This window comes from Stegodyphus dumicola, chromosome X1 (assembly GCF_044657685.1).
Source record: "Stegodyphus dumicola isolate Sdum_Otavi_A_Nest chromosome X1, ASM4465768v1".
NCBI classification, from domain to species: Eukaryota; Metazoa; Arthropoda; class Arachnida; order Araneae; family Eresidae; genus Stegodyphus; species Stegodyphus dumicola.
In genome coordinates this window covers 241,401,913-241,429,792 of record NC_140780.1, presented here as the reverse complement: position 1 = coordinate 241,429,792, position 27,880 = coordinate 241,401,913, and the positions used below count along the sequence as shown (strand labels likewise).

The following is a 27,880-nucleotide window of genomic DNA, read 5'->3' as shown; positions in this document are numbered from 1 at the left end:
TCAAGAGTTTGGAACCCCTTTTAAAGCACTAGATCAGTTGATAGACAGCCCAGTTAAGGCCGATCAAAAGCAACAACTGCATCAGAAGACCATTTTCTGTCATGGTCGGCTTGAAGAAACCATGAAGCGACTACAAGAGATTTGATTTTAGGCGGCCACGGGAACTCAATTTAGCCTTTCTATTGCTGCACGAGGGCTTAATGAAGTTGGACTGTATGCAAGATAACACATGGTTTGTGTCCCACTCACTTCAGCTTCCAGAGGGGCCGGTTCAAAGTAAACAAAACATAATGTTCAATGGAGCCAAGACAACTAAACTCAAGCATTGCTTACTGATGAGTCCAGATATAGTCTGAACAGTGATTCCAGATGTGTTTTTTATAATCTGGAGTGAGGAAGGAACATGCAATTTGCCTTCCCTTGTCCTTGAAACATCTCATTTCTATGACTGCAGTTTAATGGTTTGGAGAGGCATCATAACAGATGGCCACACCAAGCTGTATATCTTTCAAAGAGGTCCTATACTGCTCAAAGATATGTGGATGAGGAACTGGAAGGCCAAGTTACAGTGTTTAGGGATGCTGTTCGCGACAGTAACTGGCCTCATCAAGCCTACGTGGTATCAGAATACTTACAAACAGAATATATCACTCAAATAGATTGGCCACCTTACTCAACTAAACATGTTTGGGATGCCTCAGGATGGCGAATTTCAGCATGCCAAATTCCTCCCCGAATCCTCCAGAAGGTGAAAAGCGCACATTTAGAAAATTGGTGTATAGTTCCACAAGTCTTGATCTGCACCTTGGAAAAAATTAATTGAAATCCAGATGTAAGTATGCATATCTGTCTGAGGTGATCATACACCAGACTAAAGAAAAAATTTTCCCACAAAAGGCGACTTAATTTATTCATCATTTTCTGATTTCCATAAATTTGGTTTCAATTTCAATATTTTGCAAATAATCAACTGCTAAACATAATTTCTGTTAACTAATGCTTTTGTACAAATTTCTGTTCACAATTTTCATTAAGTATCAGTTATGTTTTATTTCTGTCATTATCCTTTAATTTTGATAACCATTATATATAAGATACACAAAGCATAAAAAGTGTTTAAAATAAATATGTAAGTACACATAAAAAATGTACAATTTTAAGATGAAAAGAAGTGCTGCTATGTTTTTTAAATAAGTTTTGAGTTTTATACCACAAAATTACTAATTCATACAGATGTCATTTGATGCAATAATCTTATTTTACAAAAAATTACAATTTATTTTATGATTTATTTAGATTTTAGTCGCAGTTATGTTTATAAATTACATTTTAAATATTTGCTATTGCTATGTCCATGCTGTGGACAGTATTGTTGTTAATATGAGTAATAGTCATGGGTGGGCTAAGGGATAAGCTGCTGTTAGCCATAGGTAAGTAATTTTATTTCAGGAAAAACAGAAACTTAATGCTGCAGAGAGGATCTAAGATAACGGTAATTATTTCCCATCTAAGAATTTACAGTAACGATGTTCCCCCAAAGGTGTATTACATATGAAAAAGAAACATTAACAATTAGCAAGTAATAAAATAAGCAGATTACATTATACTGCATATATTTTTGTATTATACTATACAAATTACACTTGTATATGTTATACTTATTTATAATATTTGTATCCTGTGAAATTCTGGTAATGTTATCACACTACTGCATGAAATCAAGATTTTCATTAAGCAGAATACAAAAAGTACTGTATTATAGGTGCTCACATTTTCTTTTTTTTATGTAATAATTTTTGCACAGTAACAACATTCTTTTAAATTAAAAAAAAAAAAAAAAAAAAAAAAAATGGCACTTCAGAAAAATGAAAACAATTTAAAAGGGCACTTCAATTAATATGAAAATAATCTAACAGAAATTAGTAAATATGAAATTCATTTGACATTCACAAAATCTCTCAAAATCTAAAAGATGCAAAAGTAAATATGGAAATCTATATCATGATAAAATTACTAGCCTAGACCTCGAATATGAGTGACAGCCCCCTGATTTTGTCCATGCCCATACCAGATTTGCTAAAGAAAACAACCCAAAGTCGGAATCCAACAGCTTATTAGTCTTCCCATTAACTTTACATCAACAAATTTTAAAAGCCACCATTTCACAAATACAACAATCGCATATCCATGCCTCATTTTCATGTGAAATTTCCTGATCTTTATAATTCAAGGAAATAATTTTGTTCAAAAGAATTTTACAAAGTTTGGAAAGATACAAAAACTTTCTAGTATTATTACTTTTTTTAATATTTTCAGCACCAGCTGATAGTAAATTGCATAAAATGAAGTGTACATGATTATTTTGGAAAAAAAAAATTAAGAAAGAAGAGAAGAAAAATTAAGGATCAGCTAACAGCTACAGAAATGAGCTACCTCAAATCGTAAATGTCTCACTTTATGAATAATTCGGTTCAGGGACAAATACCTGAGCAAAATAAGCCTTGGATGACGAACAGTGTCTTGAGTTACGAACACTCAATTCGGCAAAGTGTGATTTTCAAAGGTGTTTTAAGGAACCTATGCAATACTCAGGGGCTTCTAGAAACACCAAATTAATAATTTCTATTATTTAACTCTTATTAACAAAGACCTACCAGCAAGTGACATGAATTTGGCCTGGAGGTAATTATGACTAGACTGGGTTGCATGCAGAGCTTTTAGTGCTTTGATACTTGGGATTTGTTATGATATTGTGTTTTCAAGCAAAACCATGGTCTAGGAAGTTAACAATAAAGACAAGATGTAGTTACTAGACCACAAAAATGATCTCATCAAGAAACAGCTACAACAACTTCAAAAGAAGAGGAAGAAAGAGAAATGATCCTAGTTCTCTAATGGTCGTAATTTGGGCAAAAGGGGAGATCAGATGCAATATTTTTACATATCATGACTCTGAAAAAGCAGGAGCAACCTATAGGATAAGCTTTTTCAATAAGTATGTCATGTCACAGTTTTGAAGCATTTTAAAATATAGGTTACAACAAAACACACTTCACAAATTGTGAGTGAAATGGAGGCTCAGTGAATCTCAAACAGAATAGACTGGGATTAAAGACAAAGAACGACATAAAAAAGGATGCCTCTTAAAGATATTTTTTATGCAAGATGAGGCCTCACCCAAATGGCATTTTCCTCATCATTTTCCACATACACATTCACTCTTCTTTATGCAGCAACAGCAAAATTAAATTTTTTTAAAAATCTGTTTAATATTATTAATCTTTTTTATTTTATATTTAATAATCTTCACTGGTTAACTTGTGCACAGTGTGCTCTCATAACGTTTAAATAAGCAACCATCTGAAATCCAGGAACAAATCAATGTCTTGCATTTATTCTTGTGGGAAAAACTGTTCTGGATTGCGAGCATTCTCGGTGATGAACAGCCTTCAGGAATAAATTACATATATCAGCCAAGGTTTCACTGTGTTTCATTAAAATGTAGTCGTTGAAAAGAAGAACATAATACCAATTTTTACAATCTAATTAGTTGTTCTTAATTATATGTTTGACATACCACTACTTAACAAATTGATTCAATATACATAGACTGTATATCACATACATACATTACATATTAATCCAAACTAATTTATAATTTTAATTTTTCTTTTAAAATAAAAGAAACACATTTACATGAAAAATCAGCAATTTATAAATTAAAACATCACTTTTGGACAGAAATTATATAAAATATTAAGAAAATACCGAAAATAATTTATACAGTGCGAGCCAGAATTTGGTCCATGTTTCGCATTCAGGAGCTTTGACAGTGAATGAATTTGTTAAGAATGATTCTGTTATTTTCACACATTCAGATTACGTTGAATTAGTTTCATTCACTCCAAGATGCATAACAAAAATATAATTCAATTTTTCTTATTGTTTAAATCATTTGCACTATCAATTTGTAAAAACCCATCTATACAAACGCAAGAATGTTTTGCAATTCAAAAAGCTCTTTTGTGTTTTTCTCAGATTTTTACCATTCAAATTCTTCATAACACAACATATGAATTTTTTTTTGGGGGGGGAGGTTCTTATATTAAAGTGGATCTGAATATTTATTATAAATGTTGATAATTTAACATACAAATACAGGTTCAATATTTTTCACAAGAATTTACACTTTGAAATACCACAAAACAAAAAAAAGACCACTATTTAAGACATATTAAAAAGCACTGTAATTAAAATTACTAGGCTTGCATTTACGGCTGGCCTATTATAAAAGCAGCTGTTAACTTTTCAGGATGGGTTGTCACACATGTATCAGCTGCCAAATATATATTGCAGCTGGGTATATCACATACGAATAATCATTTAAACTGGCTCTTAGGATGGGTGCACCACATGTGAATTTTTAGACTGAACATTTAATTGGTATCTTATTCTGCCACTACATGTAGCCCTATGTCTGTTATGGTGGAGTTTATTGACTGGAGGATGTTGACCTTCGTGCCATGGTAGTATCTTTTGTTTTTGGTATTTTGTTTTGGAATCAAAAGAGAAGTTGTGGGTTGAATAATACAAATAAACAGAGCTGGCTATTAATTGCATCAGCTGATATGAACAACGCATAGGGATGATCCCAATGCTTCTCAATACTTCCTTTTAAACTGGAATATATGGTCTGTTGTTTTAAAAGCTTTACTTTAACCCACTGAGAGCCATGGCCAGCTTTACCCGGTCATGAGATTTTTTGTCACTTGGTACTTGGTATAATATATTAGCATAGAATTTACGATATTTTGCTTCCTTATTTTCTTTAATAATATAAATGTAAGTTTATGAAAATAGAGCCTAAAGTGAGTAAATATACAAGTTTAGCTAATAAAGGCTCTTTTAATACAAGTCTTCATGATAGATCCAAAAACCCGAGCTGTTCAGAGGGTTAAACGTTTTGTGGAAATTGTCTACATGGCAATTACAGAAACTTGTAACTGAACAAGGAACTATATCTGTTTATAAAATTGAAAGGGAACTATTAGCACAATAATTAAATTGCAGAAACAATTTACACTGAAAGAAATGTTTAAAAATAAATATTAAGTTTTTTCTTTTCTCGCTCTCACTTAAAAAAAATTTTTTTTTTAAAGATTCTCTTAAGGTCATAAAAGCTTCATTATTTTATAAGCTACTATTTCATATACTTAGTTTCAAAGCTTTCAAAGTTATCTAGTTTTAAACTGATGGTTGACAATTCAGAAATTTTCAAAATCTAGAATCGCGGAAGTTCTGACGATTCTAGATCTCGTACTTAGTTTCACAATAACAGAAAATTTAATTGCAACATTCACTTGAATTATACTTATCTGCACTTAAAACATTCAAATAGCTTGAAGCAATTTATGAAAAAAGTTAAAAGTCTAATTCACCTGATAGTATTATCTGAACTGCCACTCACAACAAGTCGATCTCTGTATTGCAAACATGCTATACCACGTTTATGACCATTTAAAGTTCGAACAAATTCACATGATGATGTATTCCACACTTTTATTGTTCTATCACCAGAGGCCGATACAATGTATTTTTCATCAAAGTCCACAACATTAACTGCTGCACGGTGTCCAACTAGTACTCGACGTAAATTTATATCTGAAGCTGAAATCATGTCCCAAACAGCTATAGATCTATCCTATAAAACAAAATATCAGAAAATACAGTAAATACTGAGCTCTTTAGATAAAAGTATACTTCCTTTTATTTAAATAAGGCAAAATTTTGTTTTGGGGGGGAATTTTCTTTTTTTGGGGGAAAAAAAAGATTTCAAACTTGATTTTTGTAACATGTAAAGGAAGACAGTCAAAATTAGCTCTAGTTTTACTTGAGAATAAAATTACAATATATATAATGCAACCTACACACACACTAAGTAATAAAATTTATTAAGCTATATATGAAATGAAATCTGTTTGCACAATACATAAAAAGAAATCTTTTTATACAATACACATGCAATATACACAGAAAATTATTTTTACATTAAAAAAATATGGCACATTTTAAAGCATGAAACAACTATAAAGTATCATAGTAATTAACTACATAAAATAGCAACCATATCCCTATTATAATAATGTAGCACAAATTTTTCAAGACCTTCCCAGTGCTCATTTGCTTGCTGTTAATATATCCATATCATTTCTGGTTACTAATGGAATTGTTAAGTTTCATACTGAATCTTGTTCTACAACCCCCTGCCCCCCGTTTTCAACAGGCATGAAGTTTTTCCTTTCAAATACAACAAGTTTTCCATCTGATGCAAAAGAAAGAAAATCGTATCCATTATATAATTTAATATTGAATATAATCATATTAATACATTAAAAATATGCATTTGGGTTTTAAAAATACATTATACATATAATTTATGTATGGTTACAGTCATGCTTTTCATATATACAGGCATGTATGTAATAAGACTGTCATTATTTTAATGAGGTGACTTGGTGAAAGAAAGGTGCAACGGATTGACGTGGTTCTCGACACTATAACTGCATAGTTAGCAAAATGACACGCAAAGAACACACATAATGATAAATTTCACACAGAATTTGATTCCATGGTAATGCACATCATCACTAAGGGTGCACTATGCACCCCACAATTGTATGCAGCTTACATCTTTTAAACAATTGATGAAACCGGAAAAGTAAACTCCGCATGGTGGCTAACAGCAATGCAAAGCAGTGAAATGAAGCAACAGAGGAGAAGAAAGGGAGCTGCGATGCAATTACCTTTTTTATACCATTTCAGATCACATGGCAGTTTAATTTCCAGATGTTGGGTTCAGATTTCATGGATAAGTGTGCAATACAGATTAGATGACGGATCTTTTTCATTTAGTTAGAAATATTATTGCTCTGTTATTTTTAAAATGAAGACAAGTTAAAGGCTAATATTTATTTATTATTTGAAAGATAGCTATTTTATATTTTACAGAAACTTTCACCAAAATAATTATTTACATAACTGCAAAATATAAACTCTGATAATATTTTAGAAGTCCTATTCAAAATTTTCAGTCCAAAAGTCTGTGTTCTAACGGCCATTGCCACTGGGCTTTATCTAAGCTAACGGAGTCAGTTCCATGTGTCGACTAGCTCCGCTATGCCTGCAGTTCAGATTTTTCAACTTGCTGCCCTATGAGGGAAAAACTGTTTTTGGAGATGGGTTGGCTACATCAATTAGCTCCATTAACGCAGATAAATCCCACTGAGAATGGCCTTTTAGAGTCCATACAATTAGATTTTTTCAGGAAACGCTTTGCACACAATATCACATTTGTAGAAATTTTGCACACACACATTACTTTTCAATAACCACAACAAATTTCAAAATGTTCAAAACATAACTAATTTGCATTATTATAGTTTATATTTTAACGTCATAAATTTTATAATAGTATTTCTAAAATAATGGTTTTTACAGTTACTGTTACATTCCTAACTTTCTTAAGTTACAGAAAACTAGAAGACGCCTCAGCTTTCTCTAAAACAAACATTTTTATCTATTAGGCAAAACCACTTAAAACTGACTCATGTGTATCATTATTGTTAGAACCCAGCCTCATTTGTTATTTTCTTTTCATAGTTTGTCACTGCAAGAGTGGCAACCATCTGATCTTTGTTGTAGTTTGTTGCAGTTCTATAAATTTTGAAAATAAATATGATGCTGTAGAATTTTATATGTAAAGTTATTTTATTTTAAATTTATTAGGAGAAAGGAGAACGGTTAGTTCTTGCAAATCTCGAACAATTTTGGTGATGACGGAAGTGATCGGTAAAACAAGTCAAGGTAATTTTGTTGGTTTTATCGAATTTAATTCTATTTGACTTTATTGAATTTATTTTTATTGAAATGGAATCGTTAATTGAGAAATGAAAACTTGTCAGAGCGTCTTTTACGAGAACAATTAATGCAATTTTGCAAGAATTAAAAAAGGAAATTCCTGATGCAAAATCTGTAAAAACGAAACTTGTTACTTTAGAACGTTTATCTGTTGAACTTAATGCATTTGATACTCAAATATTAAATTCTGAATTTTCTTCAAGTGATCACTTTGAAAGTGAATGGGTGAAAATTGAAGAATACAAAGAAAAATTAGATTTAATACGAGTAGAAACGGAATTATTCTTCAATCGCCAAACGACACTATCCATAGACAGTGTTCCGCCGAATTCGAACAAACGGAAACTGAAGTTACCTAAAATTGAGTTAAAACAATTCGGTGGCGAAATTAAAGATTGGTTACCGTTTTGGGGGCAATTTCGGCAAATACATGAAGATAAAGAAATTCAAAACGAGGATAAGATGCATTATCTCGTTCAAGCGACCGTACCCGGTACGAGACCACGGGATATTGTAAACAGCTTCCCTGTAACTGCCGAAAATTATGAAAAAGCTATAGAAAGCTTAAAAAATAGGTTTGGCAGGGAAGAATTGTTGGTAGAATTCTATATTCGGGAATTATTAGGTTTGATTATTAAAAATGTCACTGATCAAAAGGGAAAACACAGTATATCAGAATTGTATGACAAGTTAAGAGTCGTATTTGCGTTCGTTGGAGTCAATAGGAATGACAAGCAATAAATACGCTGCAATGCTGTTTCCGCTCGTGGAATCTTGCATTCCCGAGGAAATTTTACGAGTTTGGATTAGAAATTATGCATCAATAATTACAGCAGAAAATTCTCACTCTGATAAATTGAAACAATTATTATTGTTTTTAAAGAATGAAGTGAAAGGAGAGCAGAGAATTTCTTTGGCAAAAGCTGGATTTAAATTAATTGATTCGGGTGCCAAGAGAGAAAGTAGAAAAGATAAAAGGTATTAGAGTGAACATTTCGTGCCTACAGCAAATGATTTATTCTCAGGCCATAATAAAGCAACCAATTATAGTGAGAAGAATTCTTGCATATTTTGTGAAAAATTTCATGAAAGTCGAGATTGCTTTGTTGCTCAGAAGATGCCTCTGAGCCAAAAGAATGATGAAATTAAGAAAAAGAAGAGTTGCTTCTTCTGCCTCAAAATTGGACACAGGGCCAAGCAATGCAAGACAAATGTACAATGTATGATATGTTCGAAAAGACATTGGGGTGTCATGTGTCCGGATTTGCCCCCCAATCAAAAGAGCAATGATGTTGAAAAGAATAAAGAGGAAACACAAAAAATATCACTTGCGAGCACTAATTTCCTAGATGAAGTGTTTCTTCAAACACTAGTAATTAATATAGACACAAACAAAAAGCAGAAGACAGTAAGGGCACTTATCAATACAGGATCGCAACATTCATACATATTAAAGGAGACTGCCGTAGACATAGGGTGCCACGCAATTGGATCTGAATCTTTAATCCATGCACTTTTTGGAGGAGTAACAACAAAGAGAGAAATTCACAAACGCTATGAAGTGAACGTTAGAAGAGCCTAAGAGGTGATTTTTCTAGACGACTAATCTTGTTGGAACAGTCGAAGATTTGTGGACCAGTAGTCAGTTTACAGCCTGGACCATGGATAGAAGGACTAAGACAGAAGAATATCCATGCATCTGATGTAGGAAAAAAGGATTTGAAAATAGAAGTTCTTATTGGAGCTGACGTCGCAGGTGTTCTGTTAACCGGAAGAATTCAGAAATTAGAAAATGGGCTGACTGCTGTGGAATCACTACTTGGATGGACAATCATAGGAAAGATAAAAGATAACGTTTCAGAAAGAAACTCCTTGTCCATGTCTTCAACCATAACGTCGATGTTGACTCACAGCAGTGACATAGAAAACTTGATGAAGCTAGAAGCACTGGGAATTACAGATGCCAAAGAAAGTAAAACTGACTGAGAGTTAGAAGAAGCAGTGTGAGATCACTTTCACAAGACTCTGAAGAGGGTGGATGATCGCTATGAAGTCAGTTTACCTTGGATCAACGATAAAGAAGCTTTACCAAGTAGTAGAGAAGTTGCTGAAAAGCGATTAATTTCCACGACAAAGAAGCTCATGTTGAAAGATAAATTTGAAACATACAATGCAGTGTTCGAAGAATGGCTCGAATCTGGAGTAATAAAAGAAGTAATAGAAGAAGAGGAACGAGTTAACAATCATTATCTTCCCCACAGACCAGTCTTCAAAGATAACTGTACAAAAGCAGTAAGGCCTGTATTTGACGCTTCGTGCAAGCAAAAAGATTTCCTGTCACTTAATGACTGTTTAGCAAAAGGTCAAAATTTAATTGAATTAATACCTAGATTGCTTCTTGAATTTAGGCAAGGAAAAATAGGGATTATCTCAGATATTAAAAGAGCTTTTCTTCAAATATCTGTTCAAAGATCTGATCGTAATTTTCTAAGATTCCTATGGTGGAAAACCTCGGAACAAAAGGAAATAAGAAAATTTCGCCATTGCGGAGTAGTCTTTGGACTAAAATGCAGTCCGTTTCTTTTAGGAGCAGTGATAAACTCTCATTTAGACCAATGTGAACCTTCTTTGAAGGAAGTGGCTACAAAATTGAAAAATTCCTTCTATGTTGACAACTGTGTCACTTCAGTGAATTCGAATGAAGAAGCAGAATACTTTATTGCAAAATCAACTCAGTTAATGGCAAGTGCTAACTTTGACTTAAGAGGGTGGGAGCAAACAGAACTGAACAGTGCAAAATCTACAATGAGTGAACCATTGAAAGTACTTGGTCTTCTGTGGGATAAATATGAAGATTCTTTGTTTTGTGACATCCCTAATATCAACTTGACTGATCTCTCAGTGACAAGACGAAACGTACTATTAGTTGTACAGAGAGTTTTTGACCCAATAGGTTTCACATGCCCTTTTACTCTCCTTCCAAAGTTATACTTGCAAAAGAGCTGGAAAACTAAATTGAGCTGGGATGCAGAGCTACCTGAAGATATAAAAAGAAAATTCTTGAAGTGGGTCAAAGAATTACCCTTGTTATCCTCTGTGAAGATTCCCAGACTACTTTCATTGACAGAAGGACAATCTTTTAGTTTGCATACGTTTGCCAATGCTTCACAGGGATCTTATGCAAGTGCAGTATATTTGAGAAGTCAAAATAAAGAAGTCAAAGTGACCCTAGTGCAAGCCAAAGCATGAGTGGCTCCCTTGAAAAAAATAAGTATACCACGACTTGAATTGCTTGCTTGTCTTATTGGGGTGCGATTAGCATCATTTGTCAAGAAGAACCTTAAGGTTGAAATTTCAAAGGAATATTACTGGACCGATTCGTCAACAGCACTGTTCTGGATAAAGAACGTAGAAGTTTGGAGCACTTTTGTGAATAACAGTTTCAGAAATTAGAATCCTATCGGATCGTGAAAATTGGCATCATGTACCAGGTGCGGAAAACGCAGCCGATATGCCATGAAGAGGATGCTCTGTGAAGAAACTCATTGAATCAAGATGGTGGGAGGGCCCACCTTGGTCGGCACTGCCGGAAGAAGAATAGCCTCGTTCTATCCCAATCAATAATAAAGAAGAGGTTAATACTGAAAAACGTAAAGCAGTTATAGTTTCGTTAAGCAATGTTAGCAATATGTCTTCACAATTCTTTGGCTATTTTTCAAATACTTAGAATGATTGGGTGGATACACAGATTCATAGGAAATACCCGAAAGAGGAAAGAAGACAGAGAATCAGGAGAGTTAAAAGTTTATGAATTGATAAGGGCTGAGAAATCTATCGTGAAGATTATTCAACATGATTCTTTTTCATCTGATGATATTAAGAAGCTGAAGTCAATAAGTGTGTTCAAAGATGACAAAGGCATTTTACGTGTCAAGTCTAGGTTGACTGAAAGGAAATCCATGAAAATTTTATTTATCCGATGTTACTTCCGAAGAATCATAAGATTGTGGAGAAATTGATTATTGATAAACATCTCTCTATGTCTCATGCAGGAATTCACGTACTGATGTCAACATTTAGAGAGACGTTTTAGATCCTGAAAAGTAGAGCTACGATTCGAAAAGCTTTATATGCATGTGTCAGGTGCAGGAGACATGGAGGTAAACGACTACAGACTGTGCCTGCTACTCTACCAGAAAACAGAGTTAGAGAGGCTCGTGTTTTCGAGATTGTCGGCGTTGATTTAGCTGGCCCATTAATTTTGAAGGATAAAAGAAAAGCTTGGATTTTACTTTTCACATGTGCTGTTTTCAGGGCGGTCCATTTGGAACTGATTTTGTCCCTTTCAACTCAAGGATTTTTACTTGGTCTTAGAAGATTTATTGCTCGTAGAGGGAGGCCATCGATAATTTATAGCGATAAGGGAAGCAATTTTGTCGGATCCAATAATCTCTTGAGATCGATTAATTGGAATACTATTGAGATAGAAGCCACCACAAACAAGATCGACTGGAAGTTCAGTCCACCCGCAGCACCATGGTGGGGTGGCTTTTGGGAACGACTTGTTCAAATGATTAAGAAGCTTTTGCTTCGAGTCCTAGGTCAATCATGTCTGAATTATGAAGAATTGATGAGTTTGCTGTGCGACTGCGAAGCAACTGTGAATGCCAGACCACTCACTTATGTGTCAGAGGACTCTGATGATCTCATCCCTTTGACACCATCCTTGTTTTTAGGTGAAATTCCAGTCTTTGGAGTTCCTGACTTGGATCATCTTGATAAAATTGTTTTAACAAGAGACTGAGACATTTACAGAATTTACGAGAGCTCTTGAGAAAGAGATTTAGAAATGAATATCTCGGCCTGCTAGTGCAACATCCATCTACAGTGCCAATTTCTCAACAGATAAAAATCGGTGATATAGTTCTTATCGAATGTAATGACAAACGCAAGGTGTTGTGGCCTCCAGCAAAAGTAATTGAACTATATCCCGGAAAGGACGGCAACATTCGAGTAGTTCATGTCAAAACCATGTCTGGAGAATCAGTTCGACCAATCCAGAGAATATTCCCTCTTGAAATACCTTCACCTTTGGAGTCAGATGAGGCAAATGAAACTGAGACACAGGGTGAAGACAGTTTAGTCTCAAAATTACCAAAGAATAATTCAGCTGCAGATTTATCAAAGGACATTAAGACTGTCGTGACTAGAAGTGGACGACAAATCAAAATTCCATCTAGATTTCTAACCTGAACACTACTTGAGTTATTTTAAAGTAGAAATTCAAGAACTTAATTTTTTCTTTTGTTTACTATTTAGCCTTAATATTTGTATGGACAGTATTTTTTATTATATTTTGTTTTGATTGATTAAGTATATGTCATCAATCAAAAGGTGGGAGTATTGTTAGAACCCAGCCTCATTTGTTATTTTCTTTTCATAGTTTGTCACTGCAAGAGTGGCAACCATCTGATCTTTGTTGTAGTTTTTGCAGTTCTATGGATTTTGAAAATAAATATGACGCTGTAGAATTTTATATGTAAAGTTATTTTATTTTAAATTTATTAGGAGAAAGGAGAACGGTTAGTTCTTGCAAATCTCAAACAATCATGAGTGGTTAAAGGTTGTTTTGGCAGTTGATTATAAAAGCCTCCATTCGTTGTTTAAAGGCAACTGGCCTTTTGAACTACATTATGCATTTTATTAAAAAAAATTAACCGCACTCCATTTATATATGTATATAAAAATAATTACATGAAAAAAAATTATAAGATGGGAGCTTTCAAAGTATATATTTTCTTGTATGGGGGGGTAAAAGTAACAAATAAAACAGGGCCTCTGTTATGAACCAGCACTTCCTCATCATACTGTTATCTTTTACATGCAATTATTTTTTTCTCCTTAAATTGTTCGCATTTTTATATTCATCATTACTGTACTCAATATTCTAAACATTACATATATTCTACATAATATTCAAAACAGAATTCTATATCCATTTTTCTGTACCAGATTTTCAAAATAAACAAATTCATTTTTCACATTTAGAGCATTCTTAAAATATTAAATTAATATTCTTAAAATTTTTAAACAATAATCTCATTTCTAATTATTGCTACAGTAATTTTATTAACCTTCTCTAAATAAAATAATTACAAATCTTTAAATTCTTCGTTATTTAATTTAAAACATAATTATGAAAAACTAGATTTGTTGGTATCATAAAATTTTAATTATTTCCATAAAAATAGTATTAAACTTTTAAAATTTAATATAAGCAACATTAGATACCTAAATTTCAAAGCAGCACTAAATTAAAAATCACTAACTTCATGGTAATGAAAAACGTTGAGCATACATCATTTACAAAATAACATTAAATAAATTCACAAAATTTGTAAATTAAATATCATATAAGAAATACTGAATCATTTTTTAAACAAGATTTTTTGCCTTTGCAAATCTATAGAATTAAATTTCAGGAATGCTGCACTAAATTTAGATGCAAAATTTTAAAACTGTCACATAATTCTTCTTTTTGAACCGCTCAAATGAACATAATTTAATTTATGTGATAAAATAGCTCAAGAATAAAGGTTAACACAAATATTGATGCCGCACACTGAATACAGATGTTGACAAAACTTCAGGCTAAGAATCTTGAACTACTTGTTAATAAATTCAAATTAATGATTTTCCATTTACTTCCAATTTTCGATCACTAGTTATAAAGCAGAGGTAGATTGCAAGCACTAAACAGAACAGATTTTTTTTTTGTTTCCTTTGATATTGCTAGATAATTTAGCACTTTTCGAGCTAATAATTTAGCACTTTCTAGCAGCTGAATTATTCTGCTAGATAATCCACAATTTAATTCCATAACCAATGTTCAATCAAGCAGGGATCATTTTGTACAAGCTTGAGTCCAGCTGCATTATTTATTGTAATATAACTGGGCCATTAATGTAGTATGACTGCTCCATTATTGTAATATTACTGTGGCATTATTGCAATAATATGACTTTGGCACTATAACTGCAGCAAGATGACATGCAAAGAACTCGTATAATGATAAATTCCACACAGAATTTTATTCCATGGTAATGCACATCATCACTATGGGTAGGCTATGCACCCCACAGTTTTATACAGCATAAATTTTTTAAACAATTGATAAAACTGGAAAAGTCAACTTTGCATGGCTAGCGTTAATGCAAAGCTGCGAAACAAAGCAACAGAAGAGAAAAAAAGGGAGCTGCAACGCAATTACATTTTTATACCATTTCAGATAACATGACAGTTTAATTTCTAGATGTTGGGCTCAGATTTCATGGATAAGTACACAGTACAGATTAGATGTCAGATCTTTTTCGTTTAATTAAAAAAAATTATTGCTGTTATGTTTAGAATGAAGACAGGAGCTTATTTAGCTATTATTTATTTATTATTTGAAAGCTTTTGAAAGACATTTCATATTATATATATATAACTTTTATTTTTAGGTTTGTTAACAACTGCAAACCTCCAGATAGTATAGTATGGAGTATTTTTCCATTTTTAAACCAATATGGAATTTTACATGTTGGAGGCAGATTAGCTAACTGTACATCGAATTTTGATTAAAAATTTCAATAATCCTACCAAAAAACCATAAGTTGACCAAATAAATTTAATTAATTGTATTTAACCAATTAATTGTAGTGTTTCATAAGAAATACATGCATACTGGCCTTCTGTCTCTTGTTTGATGAGGGTTTTGGCCCTTAAATGGGTGCAGCATTTTCAGAAAAATAGTACATGAGTATGTTGATGTTTTAAAGTGAAATCATTGTCCTGTCAACAACTTATGGGTCAAATCCCTCAGATAGACTGAGAAAGAATTTTCATTCAATTGTATTGGAGTTGATTTTTTTTAACCTTATTTTATAAAATACCCGCATCAAGGAAAGGGTCGTCTTAACAAAGTGTATGTGTGCATTTTTGTTTTGTTACCAAAGCTTGCCATCTCGAGCTGGTAACAGACCTTTCTAGTCAAGCATTTAGGGCAACCTTAAAGCGTTTTTTTTTTCAGCAGGAAAGGTAAGTGTGCACACATGTTTTCAGATAACACAACCAATTTTATTGGCAGTAATGTAGAATTAAATAAAGTGAAGAGACTAGTCAGTAAACCAGATGACGAATTAGGCAATTATTTATTGAGTGAGAGTATTAATTGGTCTTCCATCCCCAAGAGATCCTAATCAGGGAGGTCTTTGGGAGGCAGGTGTCAAATCTATTAAATTTCATTTGAAATTCATAGTAGGCATTTTGAAACTAACCTATCAGAAATTCCTTAGAGTAATTCCTGAAATTGAGGGGATCTTGAATTCTAAGCCCTTGCATCCTTCATCCACCTTAACCAGAGGTCTTTGACATCTTGATACCAGGTAATTTCCTGGCAGACAGACCTATCAGTGCTATTGCAGAACCTAACATTTTAAACGCTACTGATAACAGATCAAAGAGCTGGCAAAAACTGACTAAATCATGCAAACAGTATGGAAGAACAGGAGGAATAATTATTTGAGTGCTATGCAAGGAACAACAAATTAAAAATTAAAATATAAAAATTGAAATTATGTTAATTAGACTGTTAACATCTCTATATAGAACTGGCCTCTTTGCAGAATCATAGAGATATTTCTAGGTAAAGATGATAAAGTGAGAGTAGTTTCAGTGAAAACAAAAAGTGGTATCTTCAAGAGATCCATTAATAGAGTTTGCATCTTACCCATGCCAAATAATAATAATAATAATAAAGTACCATTGTAATTAATTATGGTGTTTCCTTATTATAGTTGCTGATGTTATCATGTTGATATTTACAATTATTTTCCTGCATTTTATATTGCGACACCGTGTAAAATTTTCATTGTAAAGTTTAAAATTTTGAGCAATTACATCATGTCAAAGCGGGTGGTATGTTCCATCTGCACGTACATCTTAATACTTGCAGTCTTGAACTCTTGGATATTTTTTTTATGTAAGAGTGTGTGCTAAGTCTGGAGAGATTTCATGCCTGCAAATGGTCATGAACTGTGCAAAGAGAATGAAAATAAAGTGATTAAATAAAGAATGAGAATAAAGAGATTAAATACAGTCCATGAGTACACTGTGTAACAGATCAATACTTTATTATAATTTGCCACATTTCCACTCCCTACATTTTGTCACTTCATTTTGATCAAAACCTTCTTGTGCATTTTGCTTAACTGCGTAATCCAATTCAAAGCTAACACTGGCATAACCAAGCTTCGAAATTTTATATTTCCACTATAATTAATAATATACTGTAAGGATTATGTTACTTTTATTAACAGTTAAATTTTAAGTTCCTTTCCTGTCGATTCTTAACTTCAACTTACTACTTCCGGCCAGAACGTAGTTTTAGAATTGCATCTGAATACATAATGAGGAAGTTCTTCGGTCTTAGTGAGAGAGATACCAGGTTTCCGGCTGCACGTGTCTGCCTTTCTAGGCTACTCTCTCATAAGCTATCATTACACTCGGCCGTACTTTAGGCCCTTGATAGCTTTGCAGTCATTAAGCATTAAGGGGCCAAGTCGGTTAGAATCTTGATAGCTTTGGATATAATTCTTTAGTTTAGATTAGTTTTAGTTTAATTCTCAGCCTCTTAAAGTTCAAGCCCAAGTGTCTGCTTTTATTGTACACTCCAAGACGAAGTTCTGTTAAATCTTATTTGAATAATAAAGGGTTATTTACCCTTCCATCTTGTTGTTTTTTGTCACACCAACTCAAGCGATTATTCACTTATCAGTTCTTAAGATTCTTCCCGTTCAACTGTAACTTAGCATTGACAAGGTGAGGAACACTACAATACCAACAAAAGCTTGAATAACGCAAGAGCTACAAAAAAACGCTTTTAAATAATTTCATCAAAGTATGTACCTTAGAACAAGTAACCATTAAACCATTATTGAACCTGAGGTGGAGTACAGCTTCACAATGATGAATCAACGTGTTCAAAATTTGTCCAGTACTCACATCCCATACCCTATGAAAAAATGTAACATGTAAAGATAGACCTTATGACATAACTTTCTAAAAATATCTAGTATTTCAGGAAAATTCTATATACTGCATAATAAAAGAATACAAACTAAAATACCTACCTAACAGTTGAATCACTTGATCCACTTATAATAACCCTTTCATCATACTGAAGGCAGAGAACTGAGCCAGTGTGACCAGTCAAGGCCTATGACAAAAAAGAAACATTTTAAAAAATAAACATTTTGAATACCTAAAAGCACTTATATATAGTATTGCAATGCATGTTTACAAGGTTTATCATGTATACTTTTCTTAAAGCAACCAAGTCAGCTTTTAATCTTTATTTTACATATATTTGCACATAATTACCCTTAGCTTTATTCCTTTGTCAAGCTAGACTTGACATTATACATTGTAATTTTAAAATTAATTTTAAATGTTTAAATCTACTTTTTCTTTCAAATATTTTGCAATATGTAAATGAATACTAAATTTATTATATTTGACCAATTTAGATAGTTTTAAATTCTTTTTAGTATTACTTTTATATTAGGAGTGGCCGAACACACTACCTAAAGCCTCTCTTGTACTTCATGGTTGAAATGACTCCAAACTCAAGTTATAAAACAATAACAAGAACTTTAATAAAAACATAAATGTAAGAAGTTAAGATTACATCAATCAGATACGTGGATAACACTCAATACAATAGTACTTCAAAATGGTTACAAATTTACAGAGCCCGATTAAGGCAGGGGCATACGAGGCCACATCAGAGGGAGGCTATAAATTGAAAAGAAAGTTTATTATTATAAAAATTTAAATACCTCCATAAAGTTCAGTTGTTAATTACTGAAGTAGTGAAGCAGAGGTTGCCCCCAAAAGAAGTTTTTGCCCCAGGCTCCAATTAGGCTAAGTCGGGCCCTGCAAATGTACTGTGCTACAACAACATTAGGAAAGGTTGGTCCATGCTAAATCTCTTAGCATAACAAAATACTCCAAGCAGAAAATGCTACCTCCAGTATTACCGGTGAACATAAGTTCGGGAAAGCCGGCTCGTTGAATATGCAGATGATAAACCTTCAAACTCCCAAACTCACTCACTTAGGTATTTCGGCTACACTCTCTTGAAACAACCTAGATTCACAATGTCCAAACTTCAACTCCACAGTCGCTTGTCCTACACTGAATCATAGCGAGAATATCTCCTTGGGTAAGAAACAGGCACAGCTGCAATCTCAAAACCACATTCCAAGCCCAGTGCAAGAGTCCCTTTGTCTGGGAACTATCAGGTAAGACCATAAGTTCGTGCGCATTAAGAGTATGCATGGAATTCACTGTGACGCATTTACTAAAACAATACAATTTTGAACCTGTTAAAACTTGTCATCATTTGACTAACATATTATTCAGTTCGTCACCAACTTTCGTAAATATCGAACACATTTTAGTACCTATAGAAGATGAATATAGATAATCAGTACAAATGTGCTGTGCTACAATTTTTATTTTCGTATGGTGAATCTGCCAGGTTTTCAGCGATAAAAATTAATAGTGTCCGTGGTGAACACCACGATTGGTGAATATCAAGAAAGTGTTGTTTCATCATGATAATGCTAGACCACATACGGCTCGAACAACGCTGCAAAAAATTAGTGAATTTAATTGGGAGCTTTTGCCACATACTGCTTACTTCTCAGATATTGCCCCAAGTGATTTTCACTTATTCCGTGCCTTACAAAATTTTTTACTGGGAAAAAAAATTTAATTCTAAACAGGATGTACACAATCAACTTTTAAGTTTTTTTACATCAAAACCAGAGTCTTTCTACAGCAATGGCATAAAAAAGCTGAATGTAAGATGGCGAGACATTGTAGATAATGGAGGAAAATATATAATTGATTAAAATGTTAAATTGTGTTTTTTTTATATTATTTAAAAATTTACCAAAAAATGCGCATGGATTTATGGACTGACCGAATATTTCCTTGGAGGGTGAGATAAGGAACATCTGCGTTAGTCACAGTAGTACTGCCTTCAAAAAAGCAAGTTCGATATGCTTTAGAAGAAAAAAACATTTTTTTGTCATATTTTGTTTATATAAAAATGTATGTTTTAATTTAAATTATTATAATAACTGAACTGTTACATTTATTTATGTGCTAAAAAGTATAAAAATATAGATGCCTCGAATCAAGAGAAAACAATCATTCACCAAAGAATATGAAAGTAGTGATTCAAATAGATAATGAACTTGAATTATTGGAAGATGATACAAATTTTACTAAAGTGTCTGAGCCATTGTTTTTGGTTCCTTTTCAAACCGAGACCGATTCTGACGAAAAAATTATTGTAAGAAGAAGAAAAATTGGGAGATTTATAAGCAATGATGAGTATACCAATGAGCAACCATCTATTTCTACATATAATAGGCAATTTGTTGCAACTGATGAAACATTATGGACAAATGTAACTGAAGAAGACAATTATTGTCATAACATAAAATTCTCAGTTGGTGAAAATGTTGTTGGGCTAAAAGTTCCATCCAGCTACACATCAACTCTAGAATGTTTTTCACTCTTACTCTACTGAAAAAATAGTGAGTGAAACTAATGCATACACAGCAAAAACAACATCAGAAAAAAACACTAAGCAAATATTCCATTTGGCAAAATTGCAAAGATGTAACTGAGAGTTAAATGAGAACCTTTATTGGTGTCATCATAAATATGGGCTTTGTTGTTTCACCAACTTCTGAGTCATACTGGTCTCAAGCATTTCATCTGAAGATGGCATTTCTTAGAAAAAATTTTTAATGCAAATGTTTTTTCCAAATATTATGGTGACTATATTTGGAAACAATTTCACCAAACACCCAAACGATAAGGACAAGGATAGAAAGAGTGAGCGACTTTCTAGATTACCTAAACCAAAAATTTATGGAAAATTATATACCTTGTGAAAATTTGGCAATTGACGAATCTACAATCTTGTTCAAAGGAAAAATAGACTTTCTTATGTATAACCCTAAAAAAAACAATAAAATGGGGACTCTGACTTTATGTTTTAGCAGATTCTAAGATAAGTTAGTTATACACATTTGTTCCATATTATGGTAAAATTACACCAGATGCCTCAATTAGAGCAGATCTTAATTTCACTAGCAGACTTGTGATCCACATCTATCAAAATTTAAAAAATTCGATTCCTGAAGTCAAAGTGTATCATATTTTTACTGACAGATTTTTATACGAAGCCCACTTTAGGTGCAGAACTTCTAAAAGCCAATTGCTTTCTTACTGGAACAATTATAACCAATCAAAAAGGATTGTTAGAACAAATTAAAACATCAAAATTAGCTATTGGAAAGAAAATCACTTATAGAAAAGGAAAAACGTTAGTATGGCATGTCAAAAGAGAGGTCACAATGTTTAGTACAAAAAACTCTTTTTTTCACAATCTGCAAGGAAAAGATGAAAGACAACTGAAAATACTTGTGAAAAAGAAATAAACAAACTGACTATAATATTAGATTATAATAAGAAAATGGGTGCAGTAGATGTCGCCAACCAGTATGCTACATCCTACTGCTTTATGAGGAAGACTTTGAAATGGTGGCAAAAGTTACTTTTCTGGGGATTGGAAACTTAAACTGTGAACTCATACATTTTATTCAATAAATACGCTATATAGGAAAATATCAAAAGGATGTCACATACAAAATTTAGAGAAAATTTATTGACGAGTCTCATCAGACTTTCGTGCTCCTACGCAAAAACCCAGCCTATTGTCCACAGATGAAACTATCCAAGATTTAGATGGGAAGACTCATTTTACTTTTTCTCATAAAAACACAGGGACTGTATGGTATGTTCCAGCCGGAAGGTCAAAGGAGGGAGAAAAGAAACAACATTCTATTATGATACCTGTGATAGGAAACTCGGTCTTCCTCCAGGAGTATGTTTTTAAAAATATCATACCTTGAAAAATTATAAATAATTAAGGAAAATAAATAGGTCGAATATATAAATTTATATTTCTTTACTATCCTACTACTTAATATAATTGAAAAAAAAAATATTTGTTATACACTCTGCACTGTTGCAATACAACCTTTTATTGAGACCCCCTTTTTTTATCTGTTTTGTAAATGAATTAAAGAGTTGTTGGTTAATAAAAAAAATTAAGGAGAGGAAAGGGTTATGCTATGCATTAATCTAAAACTTGAATCCGGGATGTTGAGCATTCTATTTCAAAGTGAACAAGCATTTTTAAATAATTTATTCTAGTGACTCAGCTACATCTCTGAAGACCTCAAATTTAATCTGTTAGAGCTTCTTTTAGCAGACCACAAAAAATTTATTTTGGGCTGCAATTTTAGTTATTCTAACATCTGTATACTTCAGCAGGCTTTCTCAAGACCTGAATTTCCTCTTAAACACATAGAAGAAATACATCAATGATCGCTATTCTGGCTAATGCTTATATCAAACAAAATTTCTAGGTGGCGATAAAGTACTGAAAATTAAACATTTGTTAATCTTAGCAACACAGAAATTGGAAAATTGTGTCTCAGGTTCGAGATTCTATATATAATTGAGAGGATGTGCACATATCTGGGTTATTTGAAAGCAAGAGATGAGGTGCAGCTTACTACAGATGTTGACCAAACAGAGTAATTTCATGAACAAACATATATCTCTGTTAAAAAAAGGTCGTAGGAAATACAGTACAAAGTTCAAAATCTGGATTTCTTGGGACTTCAACAGTTCCATATTTGGGATTTTTCCATATATTAGAACATCAGTTTAAATCTAGTAAGATGAAATGCAGAAATTATGCAATTAAAAATATGAAAATACGAGGGCATTTCGAAAAGTAAACATACACCATATGCCAGAGGAAAAGAAAAGTTTTGGTAAGCAAGTTGGTAACACAGGTGTTAACCTTGAACCGTTAGCTTTCTCCTCGCGGTCGTTCAGCATTTCAATGTTGATTCTGGTTGGAGTAGGTCGTCTTTAAAATGGCTGCGCCGATTCAGAATCCCGCCAAATGCGAAGTGCGCTCTGTCATACGTTTTTTTCATGCAAAAGGTCAGCGACCAGCGGATATTCACAAAGAAATTGTTTCTGTTTATGGGAAGATTATGAATCGACAAAATGTAACGAAATGGTGTCATCACTTCTCTGAAGGTAGGACCGATGTTCATGACGAAAAAAGAACAGGTCGGTCATCTGTGATCTCGGATGCCATTCTTCAGAGAACAGAGGAAGAAATTCGTGTGAATAGACGTCTCAAATTGAAAGAATTGCATCTGATCATACCAGAAGTGTCAATGACAACTCTTTATGAAGTTGTGACTGTCAAGTTAGGGTACAGTAAATTGTGTGCGCGCTGGGTTCCAACAGGCGGCAACCTTCTATGACTGTGGGATACAAAAGCTTGTGCACCGACTTAACAAATGTTTGGATAACGGGGGTGATTATGTCAAAAAATAATAAATAATCCAGTTCATAAGATGTAACTGACATTTTCTAAATAAATGTTTTTTATTAAGGAATGCGGAGCCATTGTATCTTTACTTTTCGAAATGCCCTCGTATTATTGGCTCATATTATATCAGTTTATAAAATAATGAAACATTTATGGCATTAAAGGAATAGGAATTTATAAAAAAGCTCTATACTTATATTTTTACTTTATTAAATATTTATTTCAATGTAAGTTGTTTAAGTTGCTTCATTTTTTGCACTAATGCTTTCTCTTTAATTCTATAGCCAGACATCATTTATGAATGTACTATTTATTGGGATATCAGTAATAATCTGTAATACTTAATAGTAAGATAGTTCAACTAAGATATAGTAAATAAGATTCAGAATGGCTAAGAAAACTACTATCATGAATATGAGTCTTGCAACTGCTTTGCCTACTTTTTCAGGGAAGAAGGAGGAAAATATAACATTCTTTCTAGATCAGTTATGCCAAATGGCTAGTTTAGAAAACTGGAATGAGCAAAGAAAAAGCCTTGTGCTAAAAATTCAGTTGAGGCATAAGGCATTAAAATTTGTAATGGATAATGAATCATGTAAAGATATGTCATTTCATGATTTAAAAAAAATTACTAAGTAACAAATTTGGAAAATCTCAGTCATTTGACATGATTCAGAATAACTTTACCTCAATTAGACAGACTCCAAATCAGTCAGGCGATAACTTAGCTGACAAAGTGAATGCTTATGCTGCTAAATATTTTGGGTGCTATCCTAGTTCTAGTGAAGAGGTACATAACCTCACTTAAAAAGCTATGCTTTTAAAATTCATTCAAGTTCATCAACCAGATTTAAGAATGGAGGTTAAAAAACTAGGACCTGTTGATTTTGCCACTGCTGTTAAACAAGCAAAGAACATAGAAAAAGCACTGGTTGATTCTGGTAATAACTCACAGACACATGATTATTCACCTGAAACAAATACATTAATTGTACAACAGATGCAAAATAAGAGAGCCACTGAGAATTTGTCAAAAAAATTTAGTGAAATTTTACCTAATGGCAGTGTAAACAATGTAACTAGACTAGAAAATAATGCTACTCAAGGTAGTAAATAACAGAGAATCTTGTCATATTTGCCAACAGAATCATTGGACTACTGAGTGCCTTTTTTTTCCTTCAAACAATAATTTTCAATATTATAGACTAGCTAGAGACAACTACAGGAGAAATTTCTATTGGAGTAATTTTATTAATAGAAGAAATAGATACAATAATCAGTATGCTTTCACTTGAGGTAATAGAGTACAGAAAAGTAGTCGAAATATGCCACAGAACAGAAGATACAATGCTCGTAGGAACAATTTTAACTAGAAAAGGGTACTTGCAGATCTCCCAGATACACAAAGTATTACTCAAGTACCTATTCAAAAATTTGAGGAAAAAAGACAAAATTAAGGAAATAAACACAAATAGGCCAAATAGTCATGAAAGATTCAGAAACAAGATTAAAGAAAGTAGTGAACAAAAATTGGTAGCTTCTTGCCAGACTAATAGTATCACCGAATTACCAATAATAGAAATCAAATTTGGGGACTTTGTGGTAGCAGCATTGCTTGATACATGTGTAAATTTAAGCTTGATACAGCCAGACACCTTCCAAGTAATAAAAAATTATACAAAGATTTATTACTTAAGCAGATCTGTAAGAACACATACACTAAATAATGCTACTATCCCATATTTATCTGCTGTAAACTTAAAATTTTGTTTAGGAAATAAATGGCTTGCCAAACAATTTTTTGTTATGCAACATAATTGGAATACAAATTATCAAATGATTTTAGGGTATGATTTATAAGATACTTATAGATGCAAATAAAAATCAGTTAATTATTGATAACACCTATTTTGATCTCCTAGACAAAAGAAAAAATTGCACTAACATTAAAGCAGAAAAGGCAAACAAGAATAGTCAACCAGATCAGTCAGGTCTTGTAACAGTAGTATTAAATATCAGAATTTTTCCAAATACTGCAGAGATAGAAAAATTAAGCATTCCAGCTAATATGTAGAGAGAACAGCAAATAATTTTTTCACCATATAGATGAAAAATGGGCAAAATAGGTATGACTGACTGAATTCATGAGATAAGTGGGAGATAATATATTTTCACCATAATTGAAAACCATTCGAATTCCACAATCATTTTAAGAAAGGATGGAAAGCTTGATACAGCCAGACACCTTCCAAGTAATAAAATTTTAATTTTTAATAAAAGTAATTTAATTTGTTATATAACTTTCCAATCCAGACTAGACTGTACACTATTCCTCGCATTGCTAAAAACTATGCCCGAGAGGAGATAGCCAAATTGTTAAAAGCACGTATTATTCAACCATTAACATCAAGTTACAACTTTCCAGTAATTTTTGTCAAAAAGAAATCACCACCTAATGCTGATCCTAGTAAATTAAAGTTTAGAATGGCAGTAGATTATAGATTGCTAAATTACATAACTGAATCATATCAAATCTGTTTAACCCAAGATTTCGGATATTTTGCATAATATAGCAGGTAAAAGTTATGTGTTATTATTGTGTGCTAGATCTTAAGTCGGCATTTTTTCAGATAAAATTACATCAGAAACATCAAGAAAAACTAGCCTTTTGCACGGAACTTGGCAATTTTCAAACAACTTGGTTACCTTTTGGTGCAAAAAATTCGTTAGCTTATTTCCATACTCTAATATCAAAATGTTGAGGTGAATTGCAGGGTCCAAATTTACAATATTTTTAGATGACATAATTGTTGCAGCTAACAGTATAAATGAGCTAGTAATTATTTTACAAAAGGTGTTTGACAAGTTAAAAAAAATTTAATTCAACTTTAAACCTAGCCGAATTGCAATTATGTAAACAAGAGATTACTTATTTAGGTTTTTCTGTTAATAAGAATGGTTTTGCTCCTTCAGAGGAGAATATTCAGAAAGTAACTAAATTTCCTAGGCCAAGAAATGTGAAAGAGGTTCAAACGTTCATAGGTATGGTAAATTATTTTCTACACCTAATTTTTAACTATGCAGAAATTGTCAAGCCAATTGTGAACTTAACAAGAAAGAATATTCCATTCGTGTGGAATGAGAAGTGACAAGATGCTTTAGATAAAACACATGAATTAATTTTAGAAAAACCCACAATAAAAAATATAGACAATGATAAACCTTTGTATTAATAATTGATGCTTCTAGATCAGCCATTTGTGGCATATTAATGCAAAAGAATGCTGATAAGTTTTTTCCAGTACAATTTTACTCAAACATTTTAGGCTAGATATCCTTCAAATTAGGAGAAAACTTTATACAATCTTCAGAACAGTAAAACAATTTCACGAACATCTGTATGGAAAAATTTTTTTAATATTAACGGATGCTAAATCTCTAACTTTCCATATCAATCTTGACAAGCAGCCAGATATTGTAGCACACTGGTTGTTATATCTACAGGAATTTCAATATATGATGGAGCATATTCCTGGTTTCAAAAACCAAGCAGATTACTTGTCAAGAGTTTCAGATGATGTAGTAGCAAACAATGTAATTATATTTAGCACTAATGATAATTTGTCTATTCAAAACATAATTAGTAAACAGCGTGATCAATACATAAAAACAATTATAAAAAAAATGCAGGATAACCACAAAGATAGTGTAGAACAATATTTTATTGCTAGTCATACAGATGTATTAATGATAAAAATAAAACCTGTAAATGCTAGAAAGGACAGAAGTATCCAGAATAAAATCTTAATACCTAAGGCACTAATAAAAGATGTATTACAGACAGGTCATGCACCTCACTTTGATATTCAAAAGACATATGAGTTTGTGAAAGCAAAATACTATTACAGAAATATGTACAGCGATACCAAAAGTTTTGTAGAAAATTGTTCAAATTGCTTACAAAATAAGTCTAGACCACATAACACTCTGCCACATATAATTACCAAGAAAGATCTTACTCCTAGAGAGATTGATTGAAAGAGTAGACAGGGTGATGAAGGAATCAATTTCAGCAATATCAAACAAAATATTTGGATGGCCACAAAAAATACTGATATTTAAATTGTATTACAATAATGCTAAAGATTCTGTAACTCAATTTTCACCAGCAGAACTTTTTTTTGGTAAAACGTTAAATACTCCCATAAATAATAATAATTCTCCTAAACTAGCAGAAGATTTTCAGGAATATTCCAATATATAATGTCTTTTTTTAAGCCACTAAATATTGGGCACATGTAACTTTGATTTGATTCTTGTAAGTATCTAGTTAGATAATGATTTACACTCAACACCACACAGAAGTTTCTGTTTAAGAACCAGGAAGCTGATGTTTAAAGGTATACAGACAACTCT

General features: G+C 32.5%; 1 protein-coding gene across 3 annotated transcripts in view; it reads right to left on the bottom strand.

Annotated features, from left to right (window-relative positions):
- LOC118194134 (F-box/WD repeat-containing protein 1A-like) overlaps nt 1-27,880 on the bottom strand; it is a 133,023-nt gene that overhangs the window by 36,019 nt on the left and 69,124 nt on the right. For all 3 annotated transcript variants that reach the window (XM_085807277.1, XM_035365316.2, XM_085807276.1), the window contains exons 6-8: nt 18,090-18,175; nt 17,866-17,971; nt 5,439-5,701 (exon numbers count right to left, since the gene is read on the bottom strand). In XM_085807277.1, coding sequence (XP_085663403.1) covers nt 5,439-5,701; nt 17,866-17,971; nt 18,090-18,175 — 455 coding nt within the window. The remainder of the gene's footprint in view (nt 1-5,438; nt 5,702-17,865; nt 17,972-18,089; nt 18,176-27,880) is intronic.